The 26,587-nt window shown below is 44.2% G+C and overlaps 1 protein-coding gene across 2 annotated transcripts in view; it reads right to left on the minus strand.

Annotated features, from left to right (window-relative positions):
• Positions 1–26,587, minus strand: part of PIBF1 (progesterone immunomodulatory binding factor 1) — a 178,322-nt gene that overhangs the window by 17,545 nt on the left and 134,190 nt on the right. The window contains exon 15 of one of the 2 annotated variants that reach the window (XM_064141083.1): positions 18,093–18,177. The exons of the other annotated variant lie outside the window; for it this stretch is intronic. Coding sequence (XP_063997153.1) covers positions 18,093–18,177 — 85 coding nt within the window. The remainder of the gene's footprint in view (positions 1–18,092; positions 18,178–26,587) is intronic. 2 annotated transcript variants of the gene reach the window in all.

The raw sequence follows: 26,587 nt of genomic DNA on the forward strand, positions 1-26,587 counted from the left end.
CAGGGCTGTGCTCCAGGCCCCTCCCCAGCTTCGTTGTCCTCCTCTGGACACCTTCCAGTACCTCAACACTTCTTGAATTGAGGAGCCCAGAACTGGACACAGCATTCAAGGTGTTGCCTGACCAGTGTTGAGTACAGGGGCAGAATAACCTCCCTTGTCCTACTGGTCACACTGTCCCTGATCCAGGCCAGGATGCCATTGGCTCTCCTGGCCACCTGGGCACACTGCTGGTTCATGTTCAGATATTATCTACCAGTACCCCCGAGTCCCTTTCTGCTTGGCTGCTCTCCAGCCATTCTGTCCCCATCGTGCAGTGCTCCTTGGGTTGTTGTGGCCAAAGAGCATGTTTCAGAATTTTATCAGTCTCTCAAGAATTGAAAGTCCATGTTCAATACATGAATATTCTTGGGAGGATTCAGAGAAAAACTAAGTAAACTTACACTTCTTATAACTTATTTTTTCAGAGAAAGTGATCTCAGTATATAACAGGGTAGGGCAGGGTTGTTCAGAAGGCATTGTCTTTGCATTTTGCTCTCTAAGGGTGTTCAGTAGAATCAAGCTTGATAGGCATATAAGGCCATAACGGAGAAAATACTAAGGATATTTTCTTCTATGACGTTGGTGCATTTTCCTACTTGGATCATAGAATCACAGAATTAACCAGGTTGGAAGAGACCTCCAAGATTATCCAGTTCAACCAACCACCCAGCCCTCTCCAATCAACCTCCCTTGTCCTGCTGGCCACACTGTTCCTGATCCAGGCCAGGATGCCATTGGCTCTCTTGGCCACCTGGGCACACTTCTGGCTCATGTTCAGCTACTATCTATCAGCACCTCCAGGTCCCTTTCTTCCTGGCTGCTCTCCAGACACTCTGTCCCCAGCCTGTAGCGCTGCTTGGGGTTGTTGTGGCCAAAGCGTAGGACCATGCACATGGCCTTGTTCAATCTCATCCCACTGGCCTCTGCCCACCCATCCAGCCTGGCCAGGTCCCTCTGCAGGGCTCTCCTGCCCTCCAACAGATCTACACCTGCTGCTAGCTTGGCATCATCTGCAAACTTACTGATGATGGATCCCCCTTAAGATTCCTACTGTGAATTTATGTGGAAGTAAAAGTGTATGAAAAATAAAGTTATATCATTGAACAGCTGATACTAAGATGGGGAGGGCTCTTTGGGAGAACTTTGGTTGCAGTTCAGCTTTGGAACATCTGACTGGAGATTTGGATGGACTTTCTCAAATGGACTTCTAGATGTCTTCAGTTAGAATATTTTAAACTCAACAACAAAAACTATATAGCTGTTGGTGAGAAATTAATCAATTAATTTTACTGAAGGTAGGGTGAATTGCACCATAACAGTGCCTGGTTTTCTATTCTGACTATAAATGTCTACATCATTTTCAAATGTAGACAGTTTTTTTCCCCAGGCAACCAGCAACAGAACAAGGGGACACTGTCTGAAGTTGTGCCAGGGGAGGATGGCTGAGCCAGGGGAGGATGGCTGTGCCAGGATTTATAGGCTGGAGGAAGTTCTTGCCAGAGAGAGTGATTGGCATTGGAATGGGCTGCCCAGGGATTTGGTGGAGTTGCCATCCCTGGAGGTGTTCAGGCAAAGCCTGGCTGAGGCACTTAGTGCCATGGTCTGGTTGATTGGATAGGGCTGGGTGCTAGGTTGGACAGGATGATCTTGGAGGTGTCTTCCAACCTGGTTGATTTTATGATTCTATAATTCTAAAGCAAGTGTCTCTAGCCCATAAGTATCAGTGCTGATAATTAAGAGGTTATTTTATTGCCTTTTTAAAAGAGTATTTTAAACACTTGGTTGGCAGAAGAGATGACATCAAATGACAAAACTACACAAATGAAGTTTGGTAAGAAATGATTATTTTTCCACCTGACATGAATTTCCTTCATAGAAAGTGGAGTCGCCATCCCTGGAGGTGTTCAGGAAGAGACTGGATGAGGCACTTAGTGCCATGGTCTAGGTGATTGGACAGGGCTGGGTGCTAGGTCGGGCAGGATGATCTTGGAGGTATTTTCTGACCTGGCTGATTTTATGATTCTATCTACACAACAGATTCTTAAAACTGGGAAAGATTCATCTCTGCTTTGTCATTTGACTTGACAAATGACTTCTCAAACCATCTTCACACTGGTAGTGCTCTTTAGTATCATTTGAGCTCACCAGATAAAATGGGGTAAACAAATGAAGTTTGCTGTACAGATTGTTGGCTTAGAACATCAAGTCACTGACATATTTCTGGAGCAGAGGACTGAAATAGAACCTGGTCCCACCTTTCAACATATGCAATGACTTACATAAAGTACTTGGAAGAGAAAGTTTGAGTGTAGTACTCTGACTTTGTAGTACACTTAAAGAAAGGAGACACTGATGTTATTTCCAAGGAATAAGCAAAAGTAGTACTTAAAAAGTCTCCTCTTTAGAAGTACCAACAATTCATGAAAATAATGACTTTAGAACTGTTCTTCAAGGGTTTTACTTCTGCCAAACTGCTAGAGACACACAGCAGAAGGTCTACATAGCCTATAAGCCAGAATGAATTATGTGTCTCCCTTTTTTTGACTGAAAGCAGAAAAAAGACCAGCACTATTACCAAAGAATAAATTACACTGGGCATCAATATTCATGATTACAAAAGGTAAAATACTAGAAATATGCTACAGAAGCTCCATTTAGGTGTGACCACAAATTTAAGCAAATACTAAGTCATTCCATTTCACTATTTATAACTGCAGATGGACACAGTGGAGTGGCACAAGCAGTGCAGATTCAGCTTCAACACTGTGGGCTTGTGCCTATCAGGAGCGGAACCTGAAGGTGTGACAGAGCTCAAAGAAGATCTGAACAACCATCTGTGCAATTAAGAAAACAACACCAGTCAGGGTTTAATCCCTCAAGCAAGGCAGAGTGTATTTCACATAGCTGCACCCTCATTTGCAGCTGTACTGGAAATATGAGAAGTCAGCAAGAATTCTGGTATGAGATTTGCACATATGGTCATCCTAGGCCCAGGGATACACGTTGTAAAGCTGGAAACTGGAAGACAGTATGAAATGTTCTGATCAAATGAACCTGATAACTGGGTGGTGGAAAGGTGCCAGACCATATGCAGGATGTTGATAGCTTCTCTGCACTACACTTAATTCAAATTCAGGAGTTCTCTATATCCCAGTGCATATAAAACTTTAAATGAACTGACAGATATGTGACTAGTGGCAGTTTTATAAGGTGAATGCATTACAACTGTGGCAACAATAAAATGGCCCAGTCCCTGCAGTGAACAGCTTCTGTCTTTTTAGGTACATAAAAATCTCTGCCTATTTCAGATGTACCTTACATTTCCTCTTACCACTTCACAGAATCATTGAATCAACCAGGTTGAAAGAGACCTCCAAGCTCATCCAGTCCAACCTGGCACCCAGCCCTGTCCAATCAACTAGACCATGGCACTAAGCGCCCCATCCAGTCTCCTCTTGAACACCTCCAGGGACGGCCACTTCACCACCTCCCTGGGCAACCCAGGCAACAACTTCCTCCTAACATCCAGCCTAGACCTCCCTCAACACAACTTGAGACTGTGTCCCCTTGTTCTCTTGCTGCTTGCCTGGCAGAAGAGACCAACCCCACCTGGCTACAGCCTCCCTTCAGGTAGTTGTAGACAGCAATGAGGTCTGCCCTGAGCCTCCTCTTCTCCAGGCTGCCCACCCCCACTTCCCTCAGCCTCTCCTCACAGAGTTTGTGTTCCAGGCCTCAAGTTAAAGCTTCTTAAGAAAAACAGGCAACATTTTTTCCCATAATTCAGAACTTGCATGCCAAATTCTGAAAGATTTTTCACTTTTTTCTTGTTTTTTTTTGCATTGAAGATCAGAAATATATTTGCAATTACAACTAGGACTAAATTCTCCAGTATTTCTTTCCATCTGAGCCATTGTGGCATTTCTTTATGCAAAACTCAAGTTTATTAATTAGTATGCTTTCCTGAGTAAGTTCTACTTAGGGGAAACAGCTGCTAAAAATGCTAGCATGTCAAAACAGCCCTAATTTGCCTAACTTAGTATGTACAAGATCCTGTATTTTCTGAGAGGGTAACATTTTAGTTTGATTCTCCCTGTCTTTGGTATTTAAAGAGTATTCAAATTCGCTTTGCACTTGGTAATATTCAAATGCCACCATAAAGTGAGCAAACCCAAAACTTTCACCCAGATGGATAAGCTGCAGAATGTGATGGAAATATTCATAGTCAATAAAGTGAAAAATTAACTGATTAAATGATGCAAAAATTGGAACAACTTCAGGTTATTCAGCATCAAACAACTGAAGCTGGAGATGAGTAGGTTCAGACTGGATGTGAGGAGGAAGCTGTTCAGCATAAAAGTAGTGAGAGCCTTGTCCTGGAGTCCTGTATACCCCTAAACTCCTCTCCCTCTGTGGCTTGAATGGGAGAGGAAAAGGCACGAGAAGCCCTGTCTCCCCCACCCTGCTCTGCAGGCGTGAAGGGGGAGAGCAAGGGGCCCTTCTGGCACGAGGGGTGCCCGTGCAGTGCCCATCCAGGAATTGGGCTGGGATTGGCTATGGTCTTCGCGCCTAGGAAGTGGTAACTCTGATCTTTGTCTAGGGAGGGTATAAATACTGGGGGACTTCCCACCTTTGGGGTTCCTGCCTTAGAGATCGTGCCCGCCTGAGTGTTTGTCCTGCCTGAGACTTCCCCCCCAACCTGGATAGATTCTGCAGAAGGAGCCCAGCGCTCTGCTCCAAAGGAGGGCTTCACCCACTAGTGCCTATTAAGACCTTAACTACTCTCCTACGGCTTCTGAAAGAGAACCCCAGCGGACAGGCTGCTGGACCACCCTTTTCAACCAGCCTGACTGTGAGTTTATTTTGGCTCAACTTTATTGTTAAGAAAAAACGCTATAAAATAACAGCTAAAGCCTTTTCCAACTTCTGACTTCCAAAATAGTCAAATTATCTATGACAGCCGTGTAGATTTTCTCAAACGAGCAGAATCTGAACATTAAAACTAAATTAATTTCTGTATACAGTTTTGGGGGTGGTTTTTTTGGAAAATAAAATAACTCTGTTTTTATATAAATCCCTGAATCGGCCACATTAATTCCCTGCCTCCATAACAAGCCTGGAATGGATTGCCCAGGGAGGTGGTTGAGACCTCATCCCTGGAGGTGTTTAAGGCCAGGCTGGATGAGGCTGTGGCCAGGGTGATCTAGGGTAGGGTGTCCCTGCGCATGGCAGGGGGGTTGGAACTGGATGCTCCTTGTGGTCCCTTCCAACCCTGACTGATTCTATCATTCTAAGATTGTCTTTCTGAAAAAAAGACGTCCATTTTAAAATGTCTCTGTCAATTCCTATGTCAATAATAATGTCAATAATCACAATGTCAATTCCAATTCCTATGCCAGTAATCATGTGTCAATAATAATGTCAGTAATCATAATGCCAATTCCAATTCCTATGCCAGTAATCATGTGTCAATAATAATGTCAATAATCATAATGCCAATTCCAATTCCTATGTCAGTAATCCACAAATAAGTTGAAATATGCTTAAGAGAGGTTGTATTTTTGAGAGCAAAAAATGTACTTATGTTTCACTTACTTTAACTGACATTACTAAACACTGTGCTATTCTTGAAAAGAAAAAAAAGAGCTGAGCAAAAATCACCATTTAGGGTACACGCTGCCAATGAAAAGATAAATCTGTGAAGAATATATATGAAAATGTATGAATGTCATTTACATGGACCTGAGCAAGGCCTTTGACACTGTCCCACACCACATCCAGGTCTCCAAGCTGGTGACACATGGGTTTGATGGGTGGACCACAAGATGGATAAAGAACTGGCCACACCCAAAGAGTGTCTGTCAATGGCTCCATGGCCAAGTGGAGGGCAGTGGCAAGTGGAGTCCCTCAGCGATCAGTCCTGGGACCAGTCTTGTTCAACATCTTTGTGGGTGTCATGGACAGAGGCATTGAATGCAGCCTCAGCAAGTTTGCTGAACACACCAAGCTGTGTGGTGCAGCAGACAGGCTGGAGAGCAGGGATCCATCCAGAGGGAGCTGGACAGGCTGGAGAGGTGGGCACCAAGCTCATGAGGTTCAACAAGACCAAGCGTAAGGTCCTCCCTCTGGGTTGAGGCAATGCCAAGCACAAATCCATGCTGGGCAGTGATTGGCTGGAGAGCAGCCCTGAGGAGAGGGACATGAGGGTCTGGACGAGAAGCTCAACGTGAGCCAGCAGTGTGCACTTGCAGCCCAGAAAGTCAAGCGGAGCCTGGGCTGCATCAGGAGAAGTGTGGCCAGCAGGGCCAAAGAGATGATTCTCCCTCTCCACTCCACTCTGCTGAGACCCCACCTGGAGTACTGCATCCAGTTCTGGAGCCCCTGTTATAAGAGGGATGTGGAGATGCTGGAGTATGTCCAGAGAAGGGCCATGAGGATGCTCAGAGGGCTGGAGCAGCTCTGCTGTGAGGACAGACTGAAAGAGTTGAGGCTGTTCAGTCTGGAGAAGAGGAGGCTCTGAGGTGACCTTTTTGTGGCCTTCCATGATCTGAAGGGGGCCAACAGAAAAGCTGGGGAGGGACTTTTTAGGATATCAGGGAGTGAGAGGACTGGGGGGAATGGAGCAAAGCTGGAGAAGGGTAGGTTCAGGCTGGATGTGAGGAGGAAGTTGTTGAGCATGAGAGTGGTGAGAGCCTGGAATGGGTTGCCCAGGGAAGTGGTTGAGGATCCATGCCTGGAGGTGTTTAAGCCCAGGCTGGATGAGGCTGTGTCCAGCCTGATCTAGGGTAGGGTGTCCCTGCCCATGGCAGGAGGGGCTGGAACTAGATCATCCTTGTGGTCCCTTTCAACTCTGACTGATTCTATGATTCTAAGAAGCTGAAATTTGCCTAAGAAATGTCATATTTTCGAGAGCAAAAAATATATTTATATTTCACTTCCATTAATTGACATTACTAAACCCTGTGCTATTCTTTAAGAGAAAAAAAAAAAAAGCCGAGCAAAAATCACCATTTAGGGTACACATTGCAAATTAAAAGATAATCCTGTGAAGAAAACACGTGAAAACTAGGAAGACATTCTGGATGATACCATTCCGAGAAACTAATGAATGCATCCAGCTGTTAAGTCTTTCCTTTCCCTTAAATTCACTGCCATTCAGATTTCAAGTTTTATTAAAGCTGAACAGCAACAAAACAGATAGTAAATAGGAGAAATACTGCTTAGAAGCATATTTTTCCTTGTAAAAAACGAGCCAGAACCTTCTCTACGCTCGTTAAGCAATGTAAATGTCACTTTGTTTCTCCGAGCTTTAAGCTGAGAATAGCTCCGGGGCTTACTTGTGATGCAGAAATGTCCCTGTAATCTACTTAGAAAACATGCAGAACATTAATAGAAACTACAGTCTTGGAACATAAACGTAGCATAAGAAAAATGATAATTACTCTGTGGCTTAACATTTAAAAAGAGAGCTAAGCATTGTACTTCAGCTTGCTTTTTTCCCCCCCCCTATATAAAACAAGTTGCAGCACATAGAGGAGCAGGAAGTCATTCGCTTCAGAAACACAAATAATTTTGACATTATCATGTACAGTCTTTTACACAGAAAACAGGGGAAAGAGGCAGAGCTAGAGACTGTTCAAAGTCACCTGTTACCAATCACTTATTTTCATTGTGTCTTCCCAATCCCTGCAGATACCCCTTCCTTCCCCTCTCCCCCAACAAAGCAGTTCTCTCCTTTTATCCACTAAGCTTCCACCCCTGCTTAAACACGTTCTGCCCTCCTCCTTATGACTCCAAAGCTTTTTATGAGCCTCTGAACCTCTCTCTACCTCTCTTGTTTGAAGAGGGCAGCTGTTGCTACTTTCCAGGTTCCTAAATCAAACACATTGACTAGAAGTAACCTTGGACAGAAAGGCAATCTTCTTCAGCATTACTTAACTACAGCTAAAAGGATACTATTAGATATACTTTAAATTATGACTAATAATGAAATGCTGAATCATAGAATCAACTGGTTTCGAAGAGATCTCCAAGCTCATCCAGTCCAACCTAGCACCAAGCCCTGGCCAATCAACCAGACCATGGCACTAAGTGCCCCATCCAGTCTCCTCTTGAATACCTCCAGGGACAGCAACTCCACCACCTCCCTGGGCAGCCCATTCCAATGCCAATCACTCTCTCTGGGAGGAACTTACTCCTAATATCCAGCCTAGACCTCCCCTGCCACAACTTGAGACTGTGTCCCCTTGTTCTCTTGCTGCTTGCCTGGCAGAAGAGACCAACCCCCACCTGGCTACAGCCTCCCTTCAGGTAGTTGTAGACAGCAATGAGGTCTGCCCTGAGCCTACTCTTCTCCAGACTGCACACCCCCAGTTCCCTCAGCCTCTCCTCGCAGGGTTTAAACCCCAATAACAAACAACTCATTATTAGAATCACAGAAATCAGTCAGGGTTGCAAGGGACCACAGGGATCATCTAGTTCCAACCCGCCTGCCATGGGCAGGGACAGCCTATGTTAACAAGTCCTAAAAGCCAGTGCTGAGAAGGAATAAAACTGGGCATAGAATATTTAGCAGTGAGGGTCATTCCCCAAAGAGAGTAACAAAAGTTAGCAAGATAAACATGAGCACATGTTTAAGGTAAAGCAAGGTAAAGTAAGGTAAAGCACAGACAGGTGAGGAGACCTTGCTTCTCCTCAGAAGAGAAGAATAAAAGCACCAGTCTTTTCTTTCACTTTTGTAGGCCAAGTAACAGGACAGCTATGGAGAAGTAGCAGAGGTTTGTGCAGAATGCTAAGATAAGATGACTGCATGCATCAGACAAGCTACCAGATTCCCAGGCACGGTGGAAGCATTAACATTTTGCAACAACTGTCATGGAATTGCAAATGCTTCTGATAATTCACATGGCCATATTTAACATCTAACATTCATCAAGATTCACACATAAATTCTTGGGAACCTTAGCCTCATCGTTTATAGAAACTCTTCAAAAACCTCTTAGAGCAATTAACAAACTATGCATATCCTAATAGGACTAATTAGTAGCTGCTCTTCCTGTTTGCTCACGTGGACTCTCTCCAATCTTATACACACTTGGAAGGTGTATCTGGCAACCACTTGTTAAAAAAAACAAACCGAAATGAACAAGTCAGATTTTCACAGACTCACAGGATATTAGGGGCTGGAAGGGACCCAAGGAGATCATCGAGTCCAACCCCCCTGCCAGAGCAGGACAATACTATCTAACACAGATCACAGAGGAACACATCCAGACAGGCCTTGAAAGGCTCCACAGAAAGAGACCCCACAACCTCTCTGGGGAGCCTGTGCCAGTGCTCTGAGACTCTTAAGTAAAGAAGTTCCCCTTTGTGTTGAGGCAGAACCTCTTTTGCTGCAACTTACACCCATTGCTCCTTGTCCTGTCCCAGGGAGCAAGTGAGCAGAGCCTGTCCCCCAACTCCTGGCCAGCCCTCAGATATTTATAAACATTTATCAAATCCCCTATAAGTCTTCTCTTTTCCAGACTAAACAGCCTCAGGTCCTCCAGCCTCTCCTCATAAGCCATGCCCTCCAGTCCCCTCATCATCCTTGTAGCCCTCTGCTGCACTCTCTCTTGCTGATCCCTGTCCCTCTTACACTGGGGAGCCAAGTTCATTTTAAACATGTAAGCTTCATTTAAAATATAATTAAATAACTATCTTATGTTAACTTCACCTTTCTCCCTCTTGTTCTTTTTCTCTGTTCATACTAGTTTCCTACACAGTGGTGCCTCATGTGTATCTTGCATCCCATCAGATTCTTTGTTTGCTTGGATAAAACAAGCAACACTTCCAAATTCATTAATGTAAGAGCTGCAACTTTCTATGATTTTTTTCTCTCCTTTTCTTTCTCAAAAAAAATTATACGTATATGTATAAATATGTATATACACATATATATATATATGTATGTAGAATCATAGAATCAGTCAGGGTTGAAAAGGACAACAAGGATCATCTAGGTCTAACCCCCCTGCCATGGGCAGGGACACTCTACCCTAGATCAGCCTGGCCACAGCTTCATCTCAGCCTGGCCTTAAACACCTCCAGGCATGGGGCCTCAAACACTATTCTGGGAAACCCATTCCAGGCTCTCTCCACTCTCATGCTCAACAACTCTCAACAACTTCCTCCTCACAGCCAGTGTGATTCTCCCCACCTCCAGCTTTGCTCCATTTCCCCTAGTCCTGTCACTCCCTGGGAGCCTAAATAGGTTCCTCTTCAGCTTTTTAGTAGGCCCCCTTCAGATGATGGAAGGCCAAAAGAAGGTCACCTGGAAGCCTCCTCTCCTGCAGACTGAAGAGCCCCAACTCTTTCAGTCTGTCACAGAATCACACAGAATCACAGAACTTTAGAGGTTGGAAGGGACCTCCAGAGATCATTGAGTCAAATCTCCCTGCCTAGCCAAGAGTCCCTCTGGTCATCCTTGTGGCCCTTCTCTGGACACGCTCCAGTATCTCCACATCCCTCTTGTAATAAGGGCTCCAGAATATATGTCCACTCTACAGTTCCAACTTAAAAAATCATTAGATGTTAAGTTTTAAGAGACTCACAGGACTTTTTCAGGAGGTGTGGATTAAAAAGTTAAGGGAAATGTAAATTCTCAGAATGATACAAAGTGAAAATGTAATTTGCCTATGAAACTACTTCCAAATTACAGTTGGTTCATATATAAGAAGATGATTTAGAGAAAATAGTTAATTTGTGTCTAATTAGAAAAAATAAGTGGCAAGATTTTCTTCTCAGGCTTTTGAACTGAAATGTGTAAAGAAAGAATGACTGTGATTATGACACTGCATTAGGATGTTTGAAGTGGAAGTTTGAGGCAGAAGTTGAGGCATAGGAAGTTTCATGTTGTGCTAGTGTGAGATTGGCTAGAATATTTTGGTGAGAACAATTAGGTGATAGGCTGTGAAAAGGAAACAGTGGTGATGTCTGCTGCACTCACAGGTTGATGAGATGGATAAAAATGAGAACACAAAACTAGATAACAGAGTTGCTCTCTGGCTCTGGCTGCATGCACTTCTCTCCCTAACCTGCCATCTGTGTGACTAATCCTTCTGCTCTCTAACCCCCCTGACTTATTCTTCAAACTCACCTTGAACGTAAGTCAAACTCTGGGATAAGGTAGAGGGGTGGAAAGGGGATGGAAGGGTGATTTGGAGCCCCTCCTGGGGACTCTGGTTTATGGGAGTGTTTCTGTATTACTTTTTAACTTGTCTATTTCTGTCTATAGCTGTATCTATTGTAAATACCTGCTTGGATACTGTGCTGAGCCGTAAACATAAATCTCCATTCTTAATTTCCATCTCTGCTGACTCTAGTCTGGGGGGGCAGGTAACACCTGAACCATCACAGGGTGTGAACTCTTAACCTCTACCACAAATTCTGGGGAGTTTTGGGCAAAGCATCATTTTTTTCATGGTAGGTGCTGCTTCTGCAGAACAGCAATAGTGATACTTTTCTGCTTTAAGTTGCAAAGACAGTATCTGTGAGCTGTTTGGTTACTGTGGAGAGGGCCAGAATAATATTAGTTTACTAAATAGGGTTATTTTGACCTCCTGTTAGGAAATAGGGAAAGCCTGGAAAGGGGGGAAAAAAGACACAACAGTAAAGGCAAAACGTTAGGTTCACTCATAAATGATGACTTTTACATTAGATCGAGAAATCTTCAGATCTACCATCTGGAAAATAAGTTCAGCATAACAGTCACTTAGGCAATGGGCATTATAGTATTAGTAAGCACAGCCCAGTAAGTGTTTTGGACTGTAATATGTTTTAAGACTTGCAATGTTTAAAACTTGCAGTGGGTAACCCCAAGACATTTGAACCTGGTCTAGTTGAAGATTTGTACCAGTTCAAGTCCACTTCTTTAGACAGATTAAGCACTCTAATTTAGAAACAGAATCAGTCAGGGTTGAAAGGGACCACAAGGACCATCCTGTTCCAAACCCCCTGCCATGGGCAGGGACACCCTACCCTAGATCAGGCTGGACACAGCCTCATCCAGCCTGGCCTTAAACACCTCCAGGGATGGGGCCTCAACCACCTCCCTGGCCAACCCATTCCAGGCTTTCAACACTCTCATGCTGAACAACTTCCTCCTCATGTCCAATCTGAACCTACCCATCTCCAGCTTTGCTCCATTCCCCCTAGTGCTGTCACTCCCTGATATCCTGAAAAGTCTCTCCCCAGCTTTTTTGTAGGCCCCCTCAGATCCTGGAAGGCCACAGGAAGGTCATCTTGGAGCCTCCTCTTCTTCAGACTGAACAGCCCCAACTCTTTCAGTCTGTCCTCATTGCAGAGCTGATCCAGCCCTCTGAGCATCCTTGTGGCTCTATAGAGTGACACCACCATTTACTGACATAAGCTAACTAGATTTAAGTAAACAAATAGCAATCAAACCCCATGTGTCTGTACCCATTTAACTGATTGATATCAAATAGGTTTATTTAAACTACTGCTACATGTTTTCTATTTTATCCCACAGCAGATAGTCAGAGCCTGGTTTCTGGTTGCTAACTTCACTGGAAGAGCTTTGGCACAGTAACACATGAATGTGTCAATAAAGCAGGTGAGTAGATCAGCAAGTTTACATTCTATCACTTGTGTGCACAGCTGCTCATGTACCACAAGTGCACAGATGTGTAAAGGAGATAAAATATCAGCAGGTTTTCATATCTTTGCAACCACTATATAATATTCATGTGTTGATAACTAATCATGTCTGCATAGACAACTGTGTTAGAGGAAATGAATGAATGTTATAAACAGCCTACATTTGCACTACTTAGGTCAGAATTTTTAACCTTTTATGACTTATTGTAACAGTTTCACAACCCTAGTTTTCCTTCAATACATTAAAACCTGCTGTACTGCATGCAGGTGATTTTAAGCAGTTTCAAAAAGGTAGTGGAAATTAACACCTTCCTATAAACTGAAACTGATCTTAGCAATTAAAGGAGCACCTTTTTCAAGACTTCCATTGGCGTTTCTTACCCCACTATCTCAATTTTTGTTCATCTTCATGCCTCCTGGAAAACTTCTATTTAAAACATAAAAAGAACTCAATATGTTAGATTTGCTCTGGGATTTTTTTTTTGTTCCACTCTCCACTCCCCCCCCCAAAAAAAAAAGGGGTGATGAATTCCACATTAAAACTATAAACAAATTGGCCAATTTTCAAGATTCTGAAAGTCAGTTTTTACACTCTGGACTTTGAAAAGCTAAACTAAATAATATATTTGTGCACATTATTGATATTCTTTACTATGATACATCTGCACCTTGCATATGAAAGTAATAGAATGACACACATCAAAGCATAGCAAATTTATATCCTCTTAAATGTAACCTCAGAAAATGATGACTAAAATATCTTGCCAAACATCTGAGTGTTGACAAACTGCCCTTCCAAGATTTCATCTGAAGTTTGCAAGCCAATGGGTAAAGTATAAAATTGCACTTCTGATGTTCCAAAATACTAATAACTGCATCAAGCATGGAAGGCAATGGAAGTGCCAAGATCACAGAGCTCACAGTAAATACTTCTTTTAGTCAAAGGCTGCCTGTTGGAAGAGAATGGAAAAAAAAAACAACAAAAGAGAAGACATCCTAGGTAAAAAGAATCATGGATCAAGAGTTTCAGCTAAAAAGATTTAGTGGAATCATCTGTCTCAACACTGGTCAGGCCACACCTTAACAACTTTGTCTAGTTCTGGGCTCCTCAATTCAAGATGTTGAGATATTGGACTCTGTCCAGAGAAGGGAGACAAAGCTGGTGAGAGGCCTGGAGCACAGCCTTGTGAAGAGAGGATGAGGGAGCTGGGGGTGTGCAGCCTGGACAAGAGGAGGCTCAGGGGTGACCTCATCGCTGTCTACAACTACCTGAAGGGAGGCTGTAGCCTGGTGGGGTTGGTCTCTTCTCCCAGGCAAGCAGCAACAGAATGAGGGGACACAGTCTTGAGTTGTGCTGGGGGAGGTCTAGGCTGGATGTTAGTGTGGTGGAGGGCCTGTAGGCCCAAACAGGCTTATTCATGCCTTGCCCTGCCTGGACATGTTTGTCTGCCCACACCAGAGGTAAACACATAAGCGAACACAAAGGGGCATAACAAACCTGGTGCCATAAACTCTGGCCTACCCAGGACCCCTGATTGTGTTAGGTGGTTGTGTAAGCCCCCACATGCCCAGCTCATGTTTGCTGGGTGCTAGGCCCATGCTATCCCCATATTTGGGAGGTCCAGACCTGTGGCTTTTGCCTATTATGGTAAGGTTGGCTAACTGCCAACCTGATTGGTCACTCTAGTGTCCAAAGGGCCATTAACCTCAGCCCACATTTGATAAATAGGGACACACAGGTAAACAAGGTGCTTGCTCGCTCGCTTAGACTCACCAGCACTGCTTTTTGCTTATGCTTGCCTACCTGCCTGCATGCCTGTTTGCTTTGCTGTTATTATGGAGACAGAATCTCCCATAGTCTCCCAGCCAGCTGTGCACACCTGCACACCACTGTGGAGAGTTATCAGGACCAGATCCTGTATTGCCTGCCTTTATCTAAGGAGCTCAGTCTCCCATGCAGCTATGCACCCTATTGCACACCCACTGCCTTATCATTGCCTGGTGCTCGCCACTGCCGCTGAGTTACCAGGAGCAGACCCCACTTGTCTGCATGCAATCGGCCTGCTGGCCAGTGTGACACCATGCAGACGCTGCACAGCATCATACTCCTCCTTCACCTGAGGTCCTGCCTGAGAATCCCTGGACAGAGCGTCCAGAAGAAGCCAGGAGACAAGGGCAGTGATTGCATCCTTCGCCAGGAGAACAAGGTCAGAGACTGTCATTTCCCCAGAAGCTGGAAAGATTCTCCTTTCCCCTGAAGCTGGGAGGATTCCAGCCTCAAAGTCCACTGGCAGACTCCCCTGAAGATTGGACACTTGTATAGGCTGTGACATAGCCCTGCAGGGTAATTGATAATTAATGAGAATTTGTGAGTAAATGCTTTAATGCCTCTGTAATTTCTATTGCCTCCTGCCATAGAGCAGAAAGAGCGTGGACCCATCCACTGGGCAAGTAGCATATTGACCCCAAGCAGTATTTGCCGCAGGGAAACTCCTCTCTGTGTTTATAGTTTGAATTGTTTGCTAGTTATTAATAAGTTATGGTTTGATATCACTCCTAGAATGTCTTTCATAACTGTGTAGATCCTTTTACTATTAAATTCAGTGGTTGGGGGTAGTCAGAGTTCAGAATACTGAAGTTAATAAATTATATATTTTTACAAAATATCATCTTGCACCAATTAAATTCTCCCCTCCACAACAGTTAGGAAGAAGTTCTTGCCAGAGAGAGTGATTGGCATTGGAATGGGCTGCCCTGGGAGGTGGTGGAGTCGCCGTCCCTGGAGGTGTTCAAGAAAAACCTGGCTGAAGCACTTAGTGCTATGGTCTAGCTGACTTGATAGCACCGGGTGATAAGTTGGACTGAATGATCTTGGAGGTCTCTTCTAACCTGGTTGATTCTATGATTCTATGACTCAATTTTAGCACTTAACAGAGAACTAACTGCACTTTGGTGCCTTTAAGTTACAGGTTCCTGTTCTGTGCATAAAAGGATAAAGTTTGGATGTAGACACAGGATGCCACAGAAGCTTGGTGTGCTATACTTTACACTTGTGGACACAAAATGTCCTCTTTTTGTCAAGGAAGTAGTATCAACACATAAATATTTTTACTTGCTCTTTTCCTTGCTGGACCCTTTCCAAAGCTGATTCAAATTGCTAACCCAACAGACAGCAATTCACTTTTCTGTTTTCTTTTTTTAGTCAAGTCAGGTTTCTGTTTAGCAATCTGGATGGTCCCAGTGCAGCATTGGAGCTGGTGCAAGAGGAGAGTGAATTAATTATTGTTAATAGTTATTAGGTCAACTCAGGCATAATGCATAATTTCATCTGGATTTATGTTTTGAAGAAGCATCCTTCTTACTTGTTCCTCCTGACTATACAAAGACACTAGGGCAACAAGTGGCAAATCTGGGGAGAAGTGATTAAGTTAGAATGGGATACATCAAAAGTACAAGCCCTCTTTTTGGTAGGAGTTGGTGACCCAGAGTTAAAGATAGAGGGTCAAAAATGTAAAGTTCAGATGATCAAAAGTAGAACACAAACCACAAATAGTAAAGCAAAAAACATCTGGGTTTGAAATATCCTTAAAATCACAACAATGTTTACGAGAAGTTTATCTACAGGGGACTCCATTGTTCCTCCAAACAATGTTTTACACATTCCTGACAGATCACAGAATCACAGAATCAAAGAATTAGTCAGGGTTGGAAGGGACCACAAGGATCATCCAGTTCATAGGCTCACAGGATGTTAGGGGTTGGAAGGGACCCAAGGAGATCATCGAGTCTAACTCCCCTGCCAGAGCAGGACAATACTATCTAACACAGATCACAGAGGAACACATCCAATCCTCCCCTGCCATGGGCAGGGACACCCTACCTTAGATCACCCTGGCCACAGCCTCATCCAGCTTGGCCTTAAACACCTCCAGACATGGGGCCTCAACCACCTCTCTGGGCAACCCATTCCAGGATCTCACCACTCTCATGCTCAACAACTTCCTCCTCACCTCCACTCTGACTCTCCCCACTTCCAGCTTTGCTCCATTCCCCCTAGTCCTCTCACTCCCTGAGAGCCTAAAAAGTCCCACCCCAGCTTTTTTGTAGGCCCCCTTCAGATACTGGAAGGCCACAAGAAGGTCACCTGGGAGTCTCCTCTTCTGCAGACTGAACAGCCACAACTCTTTCAGTCTGTCCTCACAGCAGAAGTGCTGCAGCCCTCTGATCATCCCAGTGGCCCTTCTCTGGACATGTTCCAGCATCTCCACATCCCTCTTGTCACAGGGGCTCCAGAACTGGATGCAGTACTCCAGGTGGGGTCTGACCAGAGTGGAGTAGAGGGGGAGAATCACCTCACTCGCCCTGCTGGCCACACTTTTCCTGATGCAGCGCAGGCTCTGGCTATAGCCCTCCAGGCTGTAAATGCACACTGCTGGCTCATGTTGAGCTTCTCATCCACCAGCAGCTCCAAGTCCCTCTCCTCAGGGCTGCTCTCCAGCCAGTCACTGCCCAGCCTGGATTTGTGCAATAATCATCATCAAGTTAGCTGTCTTTATAATCATACTTCAAGAGATGCTGATGTCTTAAGATTCCTCACAGGATCACAGGATATTAGGGGTTGGAAGGGATCCAAGGACATCATCGATTGTTCAGAGAGAAAGATTGACAAAACCTTTTAGGAATCCCCAGTCTCAGTATAAATGGCAATATTCTGCACCCTTTTAGATCTGAGAGTATATTCCAGTAGCATCCAGCTCCTTGCTTCACTGAAATTCACCAAAGTACTCTGACTCTTTTCAAGATGAACCTGTGTTACTGTCTTGTTTCTTCTCCTCAAATCACTGTTGGAGTTGAAAAGAAACTTGGATGTGTGTACTGCAAATGAATTGCACAATGCTTCATCCAGGTTTTTGGTCTCAGTGACTTGAGAGCAGGGATGGACTCTTGGAGCATACTGTGGAATAGGCACACCTTGCAGGTTACATGCGTATCAATTTAATAATCTTTGTTAGATGCATGAAAATGCTAAACACTTTGCAGGGCAGGACAGTTCACAGAATCATAGAATCATAGAATCAACCAGGTTGGAAGAGACCTCCAAGATCATCCAGTCCAACCTATCACCCAGCCCTATCTAGTCAACTAGACCATAGTTGTACATATAAGAAAGAGTAAGACCAGTCAGAGAGTGGTCAGTTTAGCAAGTGATAGTATAACTGAGTACAACTGAGAGCCTCTGGGGTGCCTGACACACACAGTCACCTCTGTTTCTGAAAACAACACAAACAAAACCGCCAACAAACCAAACTGAAGTAAAACATTTTCCTCCCCATAGTTAAAGGCTGAGGAGAGCAAAAAAACCCACAGTTATGATAGTAATGCTGGAACAGAAAGATTACCTCACGGTGATTTAGAAGTCTCTCCAAATCTGCTGCCATTTGATTCTTGACACGCAGCAAAGCTGTCTTTTCTTTATTTAAAAGACTGGTAGAAAGAGGATAGGAAATGCAGTAATAGCAACAGATAATCTCTTTTAATCTTGTATTCTGGCTGAAAACACACATTTCTCTAAAACTAAATAGTGGCAACAATGAAAATCTGCTCAAGTAATTGTATCAAAGGATCCTTCTCTATGTTCAAAGGTTCTGATCTTTATAAATGGGCCTGCATGTACCAATACATTCAAAAAATTCTATTTTAGACAAACAGAAGTGTTCATAAAATATGGAGGGTGAGGGTAGAAGTAAGGTATTTGTTCTCTGAAAGGTAATTTAAATTGTCAGAATCTTTTGTTACCATCTCTCATTTTCTTCTAAGCACGTTTCTTTTAACCTGCACCTGGGTTGGCACAATCCCAGGCAGAGATACAGGCCGGGTGGCAAATGGCTGAGAGCAGCCCTGAGGAAAAGGACCTGGGGGTCTGGGGTGATGAAAAGCTCAACATGAGCCAGCATTGTGCACACACAGCCCAGACAGCAACTGTGTCCTGGGCTGCATCAAGAGAAATGTGGCCAGCAGGGCAAGGGAGGGGACTCTGCCTCTTTACTTTGCTCTCGTCAGACTCCACCTGGAGTACTGTGTGCAGTTCTGGAGCCCCCAACACAAGAGGGACATGGAACTGTTGGAGCAAGTCCAGAGGAGGGCCACGAGGATGCTCAGAGGTCTGCAGCATCTCTGCTATGAGGACAGGCTACGAGAGTTGGGGCTCTTCAGTCTGGAGAAAAGAAGGATTCCAGGAGACCTTATAGTGGCCTTCCAGTATCTGAAGGGGACCGCAGGATGGCTGGGGAGGGACTATTGACAAGGTCTTTAATGACAGGATGAGAGGTAATGGGTTTAAACTGGAAGAGGGGAGATTTAGACTGGATGTTAGGAGGAAGCTCTTTACAGTGAGGGTGTTGAAACTCTGGAACAGGTTGCCCAGGGAAGCTGTGGGTGCTTCCTCCCTGGAGGTGTTTAAGGCCAGGCTGGATGAGGCCTTGAGTGGGAGGTGTCCCTGCCTATGGTGGAAGTTTCAGCTGGATGATCCATGGGGTCCCTTCCAACCCAGACCATTCTATGATTCTATGAAAATGAGTTCACTTTCTAAGCAGAGAAAGGCTCCATATATCTACACTTCTCTATCAAACCATAGATGTCTTGGTTGTACATATCATTAGCAGCAGCACACACTGTTCCCTCAGTATCAGATCTTGTTCTGCTACTGTATAGAGGATTTTGAAAATAACAAGTGGAAGGAACAATAACATCCACCTCTTCCTTTTAGATGCAGAAATTGTTAATGTCTTTTTGCTATTTTTTTTCATTTCATATTCCAGGAAAATGCACGGTGTCAAGTTTATCCTGGGAAACAAGCGTGAAGGCATGCTTTTATAACACAATGTCAAGTCTAACTTCAATTGCCCTTCCTTTTCTTTAAGTTAAAGAACATTCTGATTCCAGGCAGCAATTCTAATACAAACACTTTTTTCCTATTTAGCCCCAGCGCCACTTTCCAACAATAAACCTCAATAAACTTCCAACAACAAACAATGCATTATGCATGCATAATGGCAATATATCATAGAATCATAGAATCAACCAGGTTGGAAGAGACCTCCAAGATCATCCAGTCCAACCTAGTACCCAGCCCTGTCCAATCAACTAAACTCCACTACCTCCCTGGGCAGCCCACTCCAATGCCAATCACTCTCTCTGGCAGGAACTTCCTCCTAACATCCAGCTTTGACCTCCCCCGGTACAACCGGAGACTGTGTCCCCTTGTTCTATTCCTGGTTGCCTGGCAGAAGAGACCAATCCTCACCTGTCTACAGCCTCCCTTCAGGTAGCTGTAGACAGCAATGAGCTCTGCCCTGAGCCTCCTCTTCTCCAGGCTGCACACCCCCAGCTCCCTCAGCCTCTCCTCATCAAGTTTGTGTCCCAAGCCCCTCACCAGCTTCATTGCCCTTCTCTGGACACCTTCCAGCACCTCAACATCTCTCATGAATTGAGTGGCTCAGAACTGACACAGTACTCAAGGTGTGGCCTGACCAGTGTTGAGTACAGAGGCAGAATAACCTCCCTCATCCTACTAGCCACGCTATTCCTGATCCAGGCCAGGATGGCATTGGCTCTCTTGGCCACATGGGCACACTGCTGGCTCACGTTCAGCTACTATCTACCAGCACCCCCATGTTGTTTTCCTCCTGGCTGCTCTCAGCCACTCTGAACCCAGACAAAATCTGGTTTGATAAACCAGCAATGGAGAGTTTCTTGGAAGACTGATGCTATATATGCCATTAGCATGAATTAACTACATAGCTTGCACAATATAAACTATAGCATAAACCGACAATCACAGAATCAACCAGGTTGGAAGAGAACTCCAAGCTCATTCAGTCCAACCCAGCACCCAGCCCTATCCAATCAATCAGACCATGACACTAAGTGCCTCATCCAGTCTTTGCTTGAACACCTCCAGGGACGGCAACTCCACCACCTCCCTGGGCAGCCCATTCAATGCCAATTCAGCTTCTCCTCGTAGGGCTCTACTGTGTCTTCATGAGCTGTGATTAAAACCAGTGGCATCATGACGTGTTAGAGGCAAGGTGATTTAGTTTTTTCATGGTACTGTGAAGTTTGAAGGAACCCAGGTGAGCTCCTTTCACAGGAAATATTCTGTTTGTCCAAGTAAAAGGCAGGTAGCTTGGGGATTTGCCACTAACTTTTGGGTAACATTGCCTAGGTTAATTCATTTATTGATAGGTTTATTTCTCACAAATACTTTAAGTGTTGGGTTTGGACTGATTGTTAATTCCAGTGCTTCCTTACTGGAAGGTGGTAGGTCTATTAGAGGTTAGTAAATCTGCATCCTGATGCAAGCTGTTTAAGAACAGGATGGATGAGGCACTTAGTGCCACAGTTTAGCTAATTAGAAGGGTTACATGATAGGTTGGACTCCATGATCTTACAGGTCTTTTACAACCTGGTTGATTCTGTGATTCTGTGACAATGATCCGGCATATGGAGTGCAAATACGTAACTAAACACATCAGGAACTCAAAGGCAAATCTAGTAAGGTTTTATAAATGGAATGGAGCAATTATATATGTTGCAAACACAATACACCTTTCAGGTAGTTGTAGACAGCAGTGAGGTCTCCCCTGAGCCTCCTCGTCTCCAGGCTGCACACCCCCAGCTCCCTCAGCCTCTCCTCATAGGGCTGTGCTCCAGGCCTCTCACCAGCTTTGTCACCCTTCTCTGGACATGTTCCAGCATCTCAACATCTCTCTTGAATTCAGGAGCCCAGAACTGGACACAGCACTCAAGGTGTGGCCTGACCAGTGCTGAGTACAGGGGAAGAATAACCTCACTTTTCCTGATGGCCACACTGTTCCTGATCCATGTCAGGATGCCACTGGCTCCCTTGGCCACCTGAGCACACTGCTGGCTCATGTTCAGCCTACTTTCTACCAGCACCCCAGGTCCAGGGGAGATGTAGGCTGGATGTTAGGAGGAAGTTCTTGACACAGAGCGATTTGTGCTGGAATGGGCTGCCCAGGGAGGTGGTGGAGTCACCATCCCTGGATCGGGCACTTAGTGCCATGGTCTGCTTGATTGGATAGGGCTGGGTGCTAGATTGGACTGGATGAGCTTGAAGGTCTCTTCCAATCTGGTTGATTCTATGAGTCTATTTAATATTCTTGGTATTTAATCCAGAAATTATCAAGAAAATAAATCATCCTTTTCTTCATTGGGCTTCAATTCTTTCATCTGCTTGTTTCAAATAAGCAACATCATCCTTTGCCCCAGAGATTTTCTGGCAGTTCCTTGCAAGCTCTGTACTGCAAATTATCACTGTCAATTCCTTCTAGGCATTCATTAATTCAAAGAAAAAATGTATGCTTTGGCCAAATTGCTTAGTTGTCTGAGTCAGTTAAAAGGAAAGAAGTAACATTTATGAAAAACTACAAAGATGTTTTAATAATTCCAAGAGGTTTATTTTCTGTGACATTTTTAATCATGATGAAAATTGCTGTACTGTTTTTTTCTCCTGGGTTCATGGGTTGTAATTTAGTGATATGTCAGTTTTTCTTGGATCTATGTACTTCTGACAACATAGAGCAATCCTTTTAGAGAATGACTCACAAAATTATTATAGAAGTAATAAAAGAAGTTCCTTTATTCCTTAAAGGGTGTACTGAATAAGCATCAGTAGCAGTGTTCATGACTAAATCAGAAGTGCACGTTCAAGATTCAGTTTCATCTACAGATCAGAACCTACTCAATTTATACTAGTTATACCTTCTAAAACAACATAGGATGACTGAAGTGACCTTATTGTGGCCTGTCAGCATCTGAAAGGAGCCTACAAAAAAGCCAGGCAAGGACTTTTTAGGATATCAGGGAGTGACAGGATTCGGGGGAATGGAGCAAAGCTGGAGATGGGTAGGTTCAAACTGGCTGTGAGGACGAAGTTGTTCAGCATGAGAGTGTTGAGAGGCTGGAATGGGTTGCCCAGGGAGGTGGTTGAGGCCCCATGGCTGGAGGTGTTTAAGGCCAGGCTGGCTGAGGCTGTGGCCAGGCTGCTCTAGGGAGGGTATCCCTGGCCATGGCAGTGAGGTTGGAACTAGATGATCCTTGTGGTTCCTTCCAGCCCTGACTGATTCTGTGATTCTATGACTGATTCAAGTGAAGAAGCTCTAATTTTCTTTCTTTATGGTCAAATATAGAAATTCAATGGTGCTTGACTCATTTTATGTTATACACAATGAATATAGGATTACCAAAGCAAATGTACAGATTTCAGATTTAGTAGTGTTGCAACAGTCATTGCAGATAGAAGGAATTAGTTCAGATACTCCTGAAAGAATACTGCAGAAGAGGCATCTATACAATTAACAGAGCAAGAACACAGTTGTGAGACACAAAAATAACAAATTCACACCTAAAATGGCCAAGCTAAGCAGAAATACCTTCAAAAGCTCCATTTTGGGAAGAAGACTGACCATGTCAGTCCCTGTTACAAAACTGTTCTGAAGGGCCATCTTGGGTATCAGCAGTCACAGAGATTTCAGCTTTAAACTGCCTTATAGTTCCATTGAACAGTAGTTTAATCTATTCCAGTTTTAACTGGCAGTGTAATGAACCAGACAGCAGCTTGACAGTTTGTTTCAGATGACCTAAGTGAAAACTTAGATCATCCTTCCCTGACCAAACACTGGTAACCTGGACTTACATTTGTGACCACATAAGTAGGTGACTTCACTGATCTGTCCAGAACCTGGAGTCTTTTTAAAGGTTATTTTTCGTGAGGATCACCAAAACTTGATTTACTATGTGCAGTGGCAACCCACAGCTGAAGACAAGAGTGAAACTGCTCTATTTGGAGACCTAATGCCTTAACTGTCATACTATGATTCTGAAACCACAGTCCTTGAGTCTAGACAAATCACCTTCTCAACACCTGGACTCAAGGGCTGGACCTTTCATCTGAAAAGACAGGATCTTTTTGCCCATCTTTAAACATTCTGTTTTCATGATACAAAGATGTATTGAAGTATTAGTGTACCAAACATGAAAATAAATCTTCCAGTGACTTGTTCTTGGGTGAGAACATGCTAGCACTTGGGTGAAATGGACCGTGTCAAAATGATCTAATATCCCTGCAGTTATTCAACACCACATATGGCTGTTTTCAGACTGCACAGAAATTGCAGATCATGCTGTGTGCTCCACAGTCCTGGTCACTAACTGCTTCACTCTGCGTGTGGAGAAGGTGACCATCATATAACAGTGACCTCAAAAGTCCAGGTTGGTGAATTAACTGAAAAGCAGTGCAGCTCCTGCTTTTTCTGTGGGCCTGAGTTTCCAGAAAAATACTACAAATGTCTGGGAGGAGGTCCAGTTTCATTCCATCATGCTTTCAAAACCTAGCCAGGTATGAATCCAGGTACCAGGAATGCAAGACTTACCATGGAATCCACTTGTCATATACACAGGCATTGCTCATAGCAACTGCTGGCTTGTTTTGTTTTGCTTTACCCTGGATCTAAAGCCTAGGTAGCTTGGATATTAAATGTAAGCCATTTTCAGGAGACTTGATTCTTCTGTAGAATAGAGACGAATATTTCCCAGCCTCAGACTTTAAAGACTTCTGAATTTGGGCAATTAAGCCATCTTTTAGATCTCTAGTCTAAATATACGAGCTCCTTTCTTGTTCATAAGCTTCTGTTGTTAGATGCTCTGGATAAAATATGCTTATGCTGCACACACTAAATAAACAAGGGTCTATATGCGCCTGCTTTTTATTATTATTTCCATTCAGTTTGAAAAAAAAAGGTTTCTTTTCCACTAAACTGTGTACTCAAATACTATGAGAAATAAGAACTGTGCCTTTATGTTAATTTCACAGGCCCACAGGATGTCAGGAGTTGGAAGAGACCCAAAGAGATCATCTAGTCCAACCCCCCCTGCCAGAGCAGGACCATACAATCTAGCTCAGGTCACACAGGAACACATCCAGACAGGCCTTGAAAGTCCCCAGAAAAGGAGACCCCACAATCTCTTTGGGGAGCCTGTTCCAGTGCTCTGGGACCCTTACAGTCAAGAAGTTCCCCTTTGTGTTGAGGTGGAACCTCCTATGCTGCAGCTTCCATCCATTGCTCTTTGTGCTATTCCAGGGAGCAAGTGAGATTATCTAGTCCCAACCCCCCCTGTCCTAGCCCCCACCTTGGAGTGACCTTGCCCCACCGGTGTTTCATTAGTGAGCCTAAGGGGAAACAGGTTCTGGAGCAGAGGAAGAAAATCCTTATTCCATCTTATTTTCACCCAAGTTGCACCTTAGGCCAAGGTGTAAGGGGCTGGCTGTGTGTCACAGGGAGGCTGCAGCACCAGCATGCAGCTCCCATCCAGATGGTGCCATCCCTCTGGGGCACAGCAGTTCAGAGTATCAGCCTGTGTCATGGAAATGCAACATTCGCATTCTGCTGCCAGGATGTGCCAGGACACTCCACTGCCACACAAACCATGAGGTAGGAAGGTGAAGGGGAGGAAGGAGCAGCCTAACCTTGCTAAGCACTAGATGCTCTTAGTGTTTTGAAAGGGTACCCAGAGCACCAGGGGATGGAGAGGAGATGAAGAAGAGCTCCACAGCCATGCCAGTAGTACACAGCACAGTCCAGCTCAGGGCTTGCAAGCCTCAGGATGAACAAAGTTTCATATGGATAATGCCATTCCCTTTGTTGTAGGCTGGGACACTGCTGTACCCTTTGTGCCTGCTGGATCTCAGGATGGTTCCCACTACATCATGAAGAAATTGAAAAGTGCAGGCCAGACTTGAAGGGATTTTTAAAAAATTTTACCTATTACGTTCATATGCCTACAATCATGGAGTCAGTCAGGGCTGGAAGGGACCACAGGGATCATCCAGTTCCAACCCCACTGCCATGGGCAGGGACACTCTACCCTAGAGCAGCCTGCGCACAGCCTCATCCAGCCTGGCCTTAAACACCTCCAGCAATGGGGCCTCAACCACCTCCCTGGGCAACCCATGCCAGCCTCTCACCACTCTCATGATGAACAACTTCCTCCTCACCTCCACTCTGACTCTTCCCACCTCCAGCTTTGCTCCATTCCCCCTAGTCCTGTCACTCCCTGAGAGCCTAAAAAGTCCCTCCTCACCATTTTTGTAGGCCCCTTTCAGATACTGAAAGGCCCCAAGAAGGTCACAAATGTTGTCATTTAAAAAAAAACAAATCAGAGACATTATACATGTGCAGGTTTTGTACATAAAACTGAGTATGTAACACAGGCACATAGCGAAGCCATCCCCTCTGAAAATTACAGACGAAGAGCTCAGAGCAGACAGCTAATTTCTGAAGTCCAACTCAAATTCTCTTTTAAAGTCATGTAGTGAGGGAGGCAGGTAATGAAAAGTTCTGCCAATAAACATTCTTTAGAAGAGAGAACACATGAATAATTTGTGATCTGTCATCGTGCGATTAAACAACCACAGATCAGATTTTCAAAGGCACTTAGGAGAGTGTTGCTTAATGATTTTAATTAGAGTGCTTCAGGTTCCTTTAAGAACTCACAGGGGCTTTTTTCTGCTCAAATGGAAAAGAAATTATTTTCTCAAACTGTAAAAAGACCCCCCCCAAAAAAAAACTCTTGAAAGTTGTAATATATGTCAGAAAATATTCATCTGTAGGAAAAAAAAATACATTTCTACAAATTTTGTTTGGAACATTTCTCAGGTAAACTGCAGTAGTGTTGGAACAGCCTCATTGCCCATCCTGTGATGGGAAAAACTAAGCTAACACTGTATGTTGAGCTTTATAATATTTGGATGGCAATTAGAGAACCCAAAATGTTTAGGCAAGGAACATTTAAGTACATAGCTTTTTAGTGAGCA

Source organism: Pogoniulus pusillus, chromosome 3 (assembly GCF_015220805.1).
Source record: "Pogoniulus pusillus isolate bPogPus1 chromosome 3, bPogPus1.pri, whole genome shotgun sequence".
NCBI lineage: Eukaryota > Metazoa > Chordata > Aves > Piciformes > Lybiidae > Pogoniulus > Pogoniulus pusillus.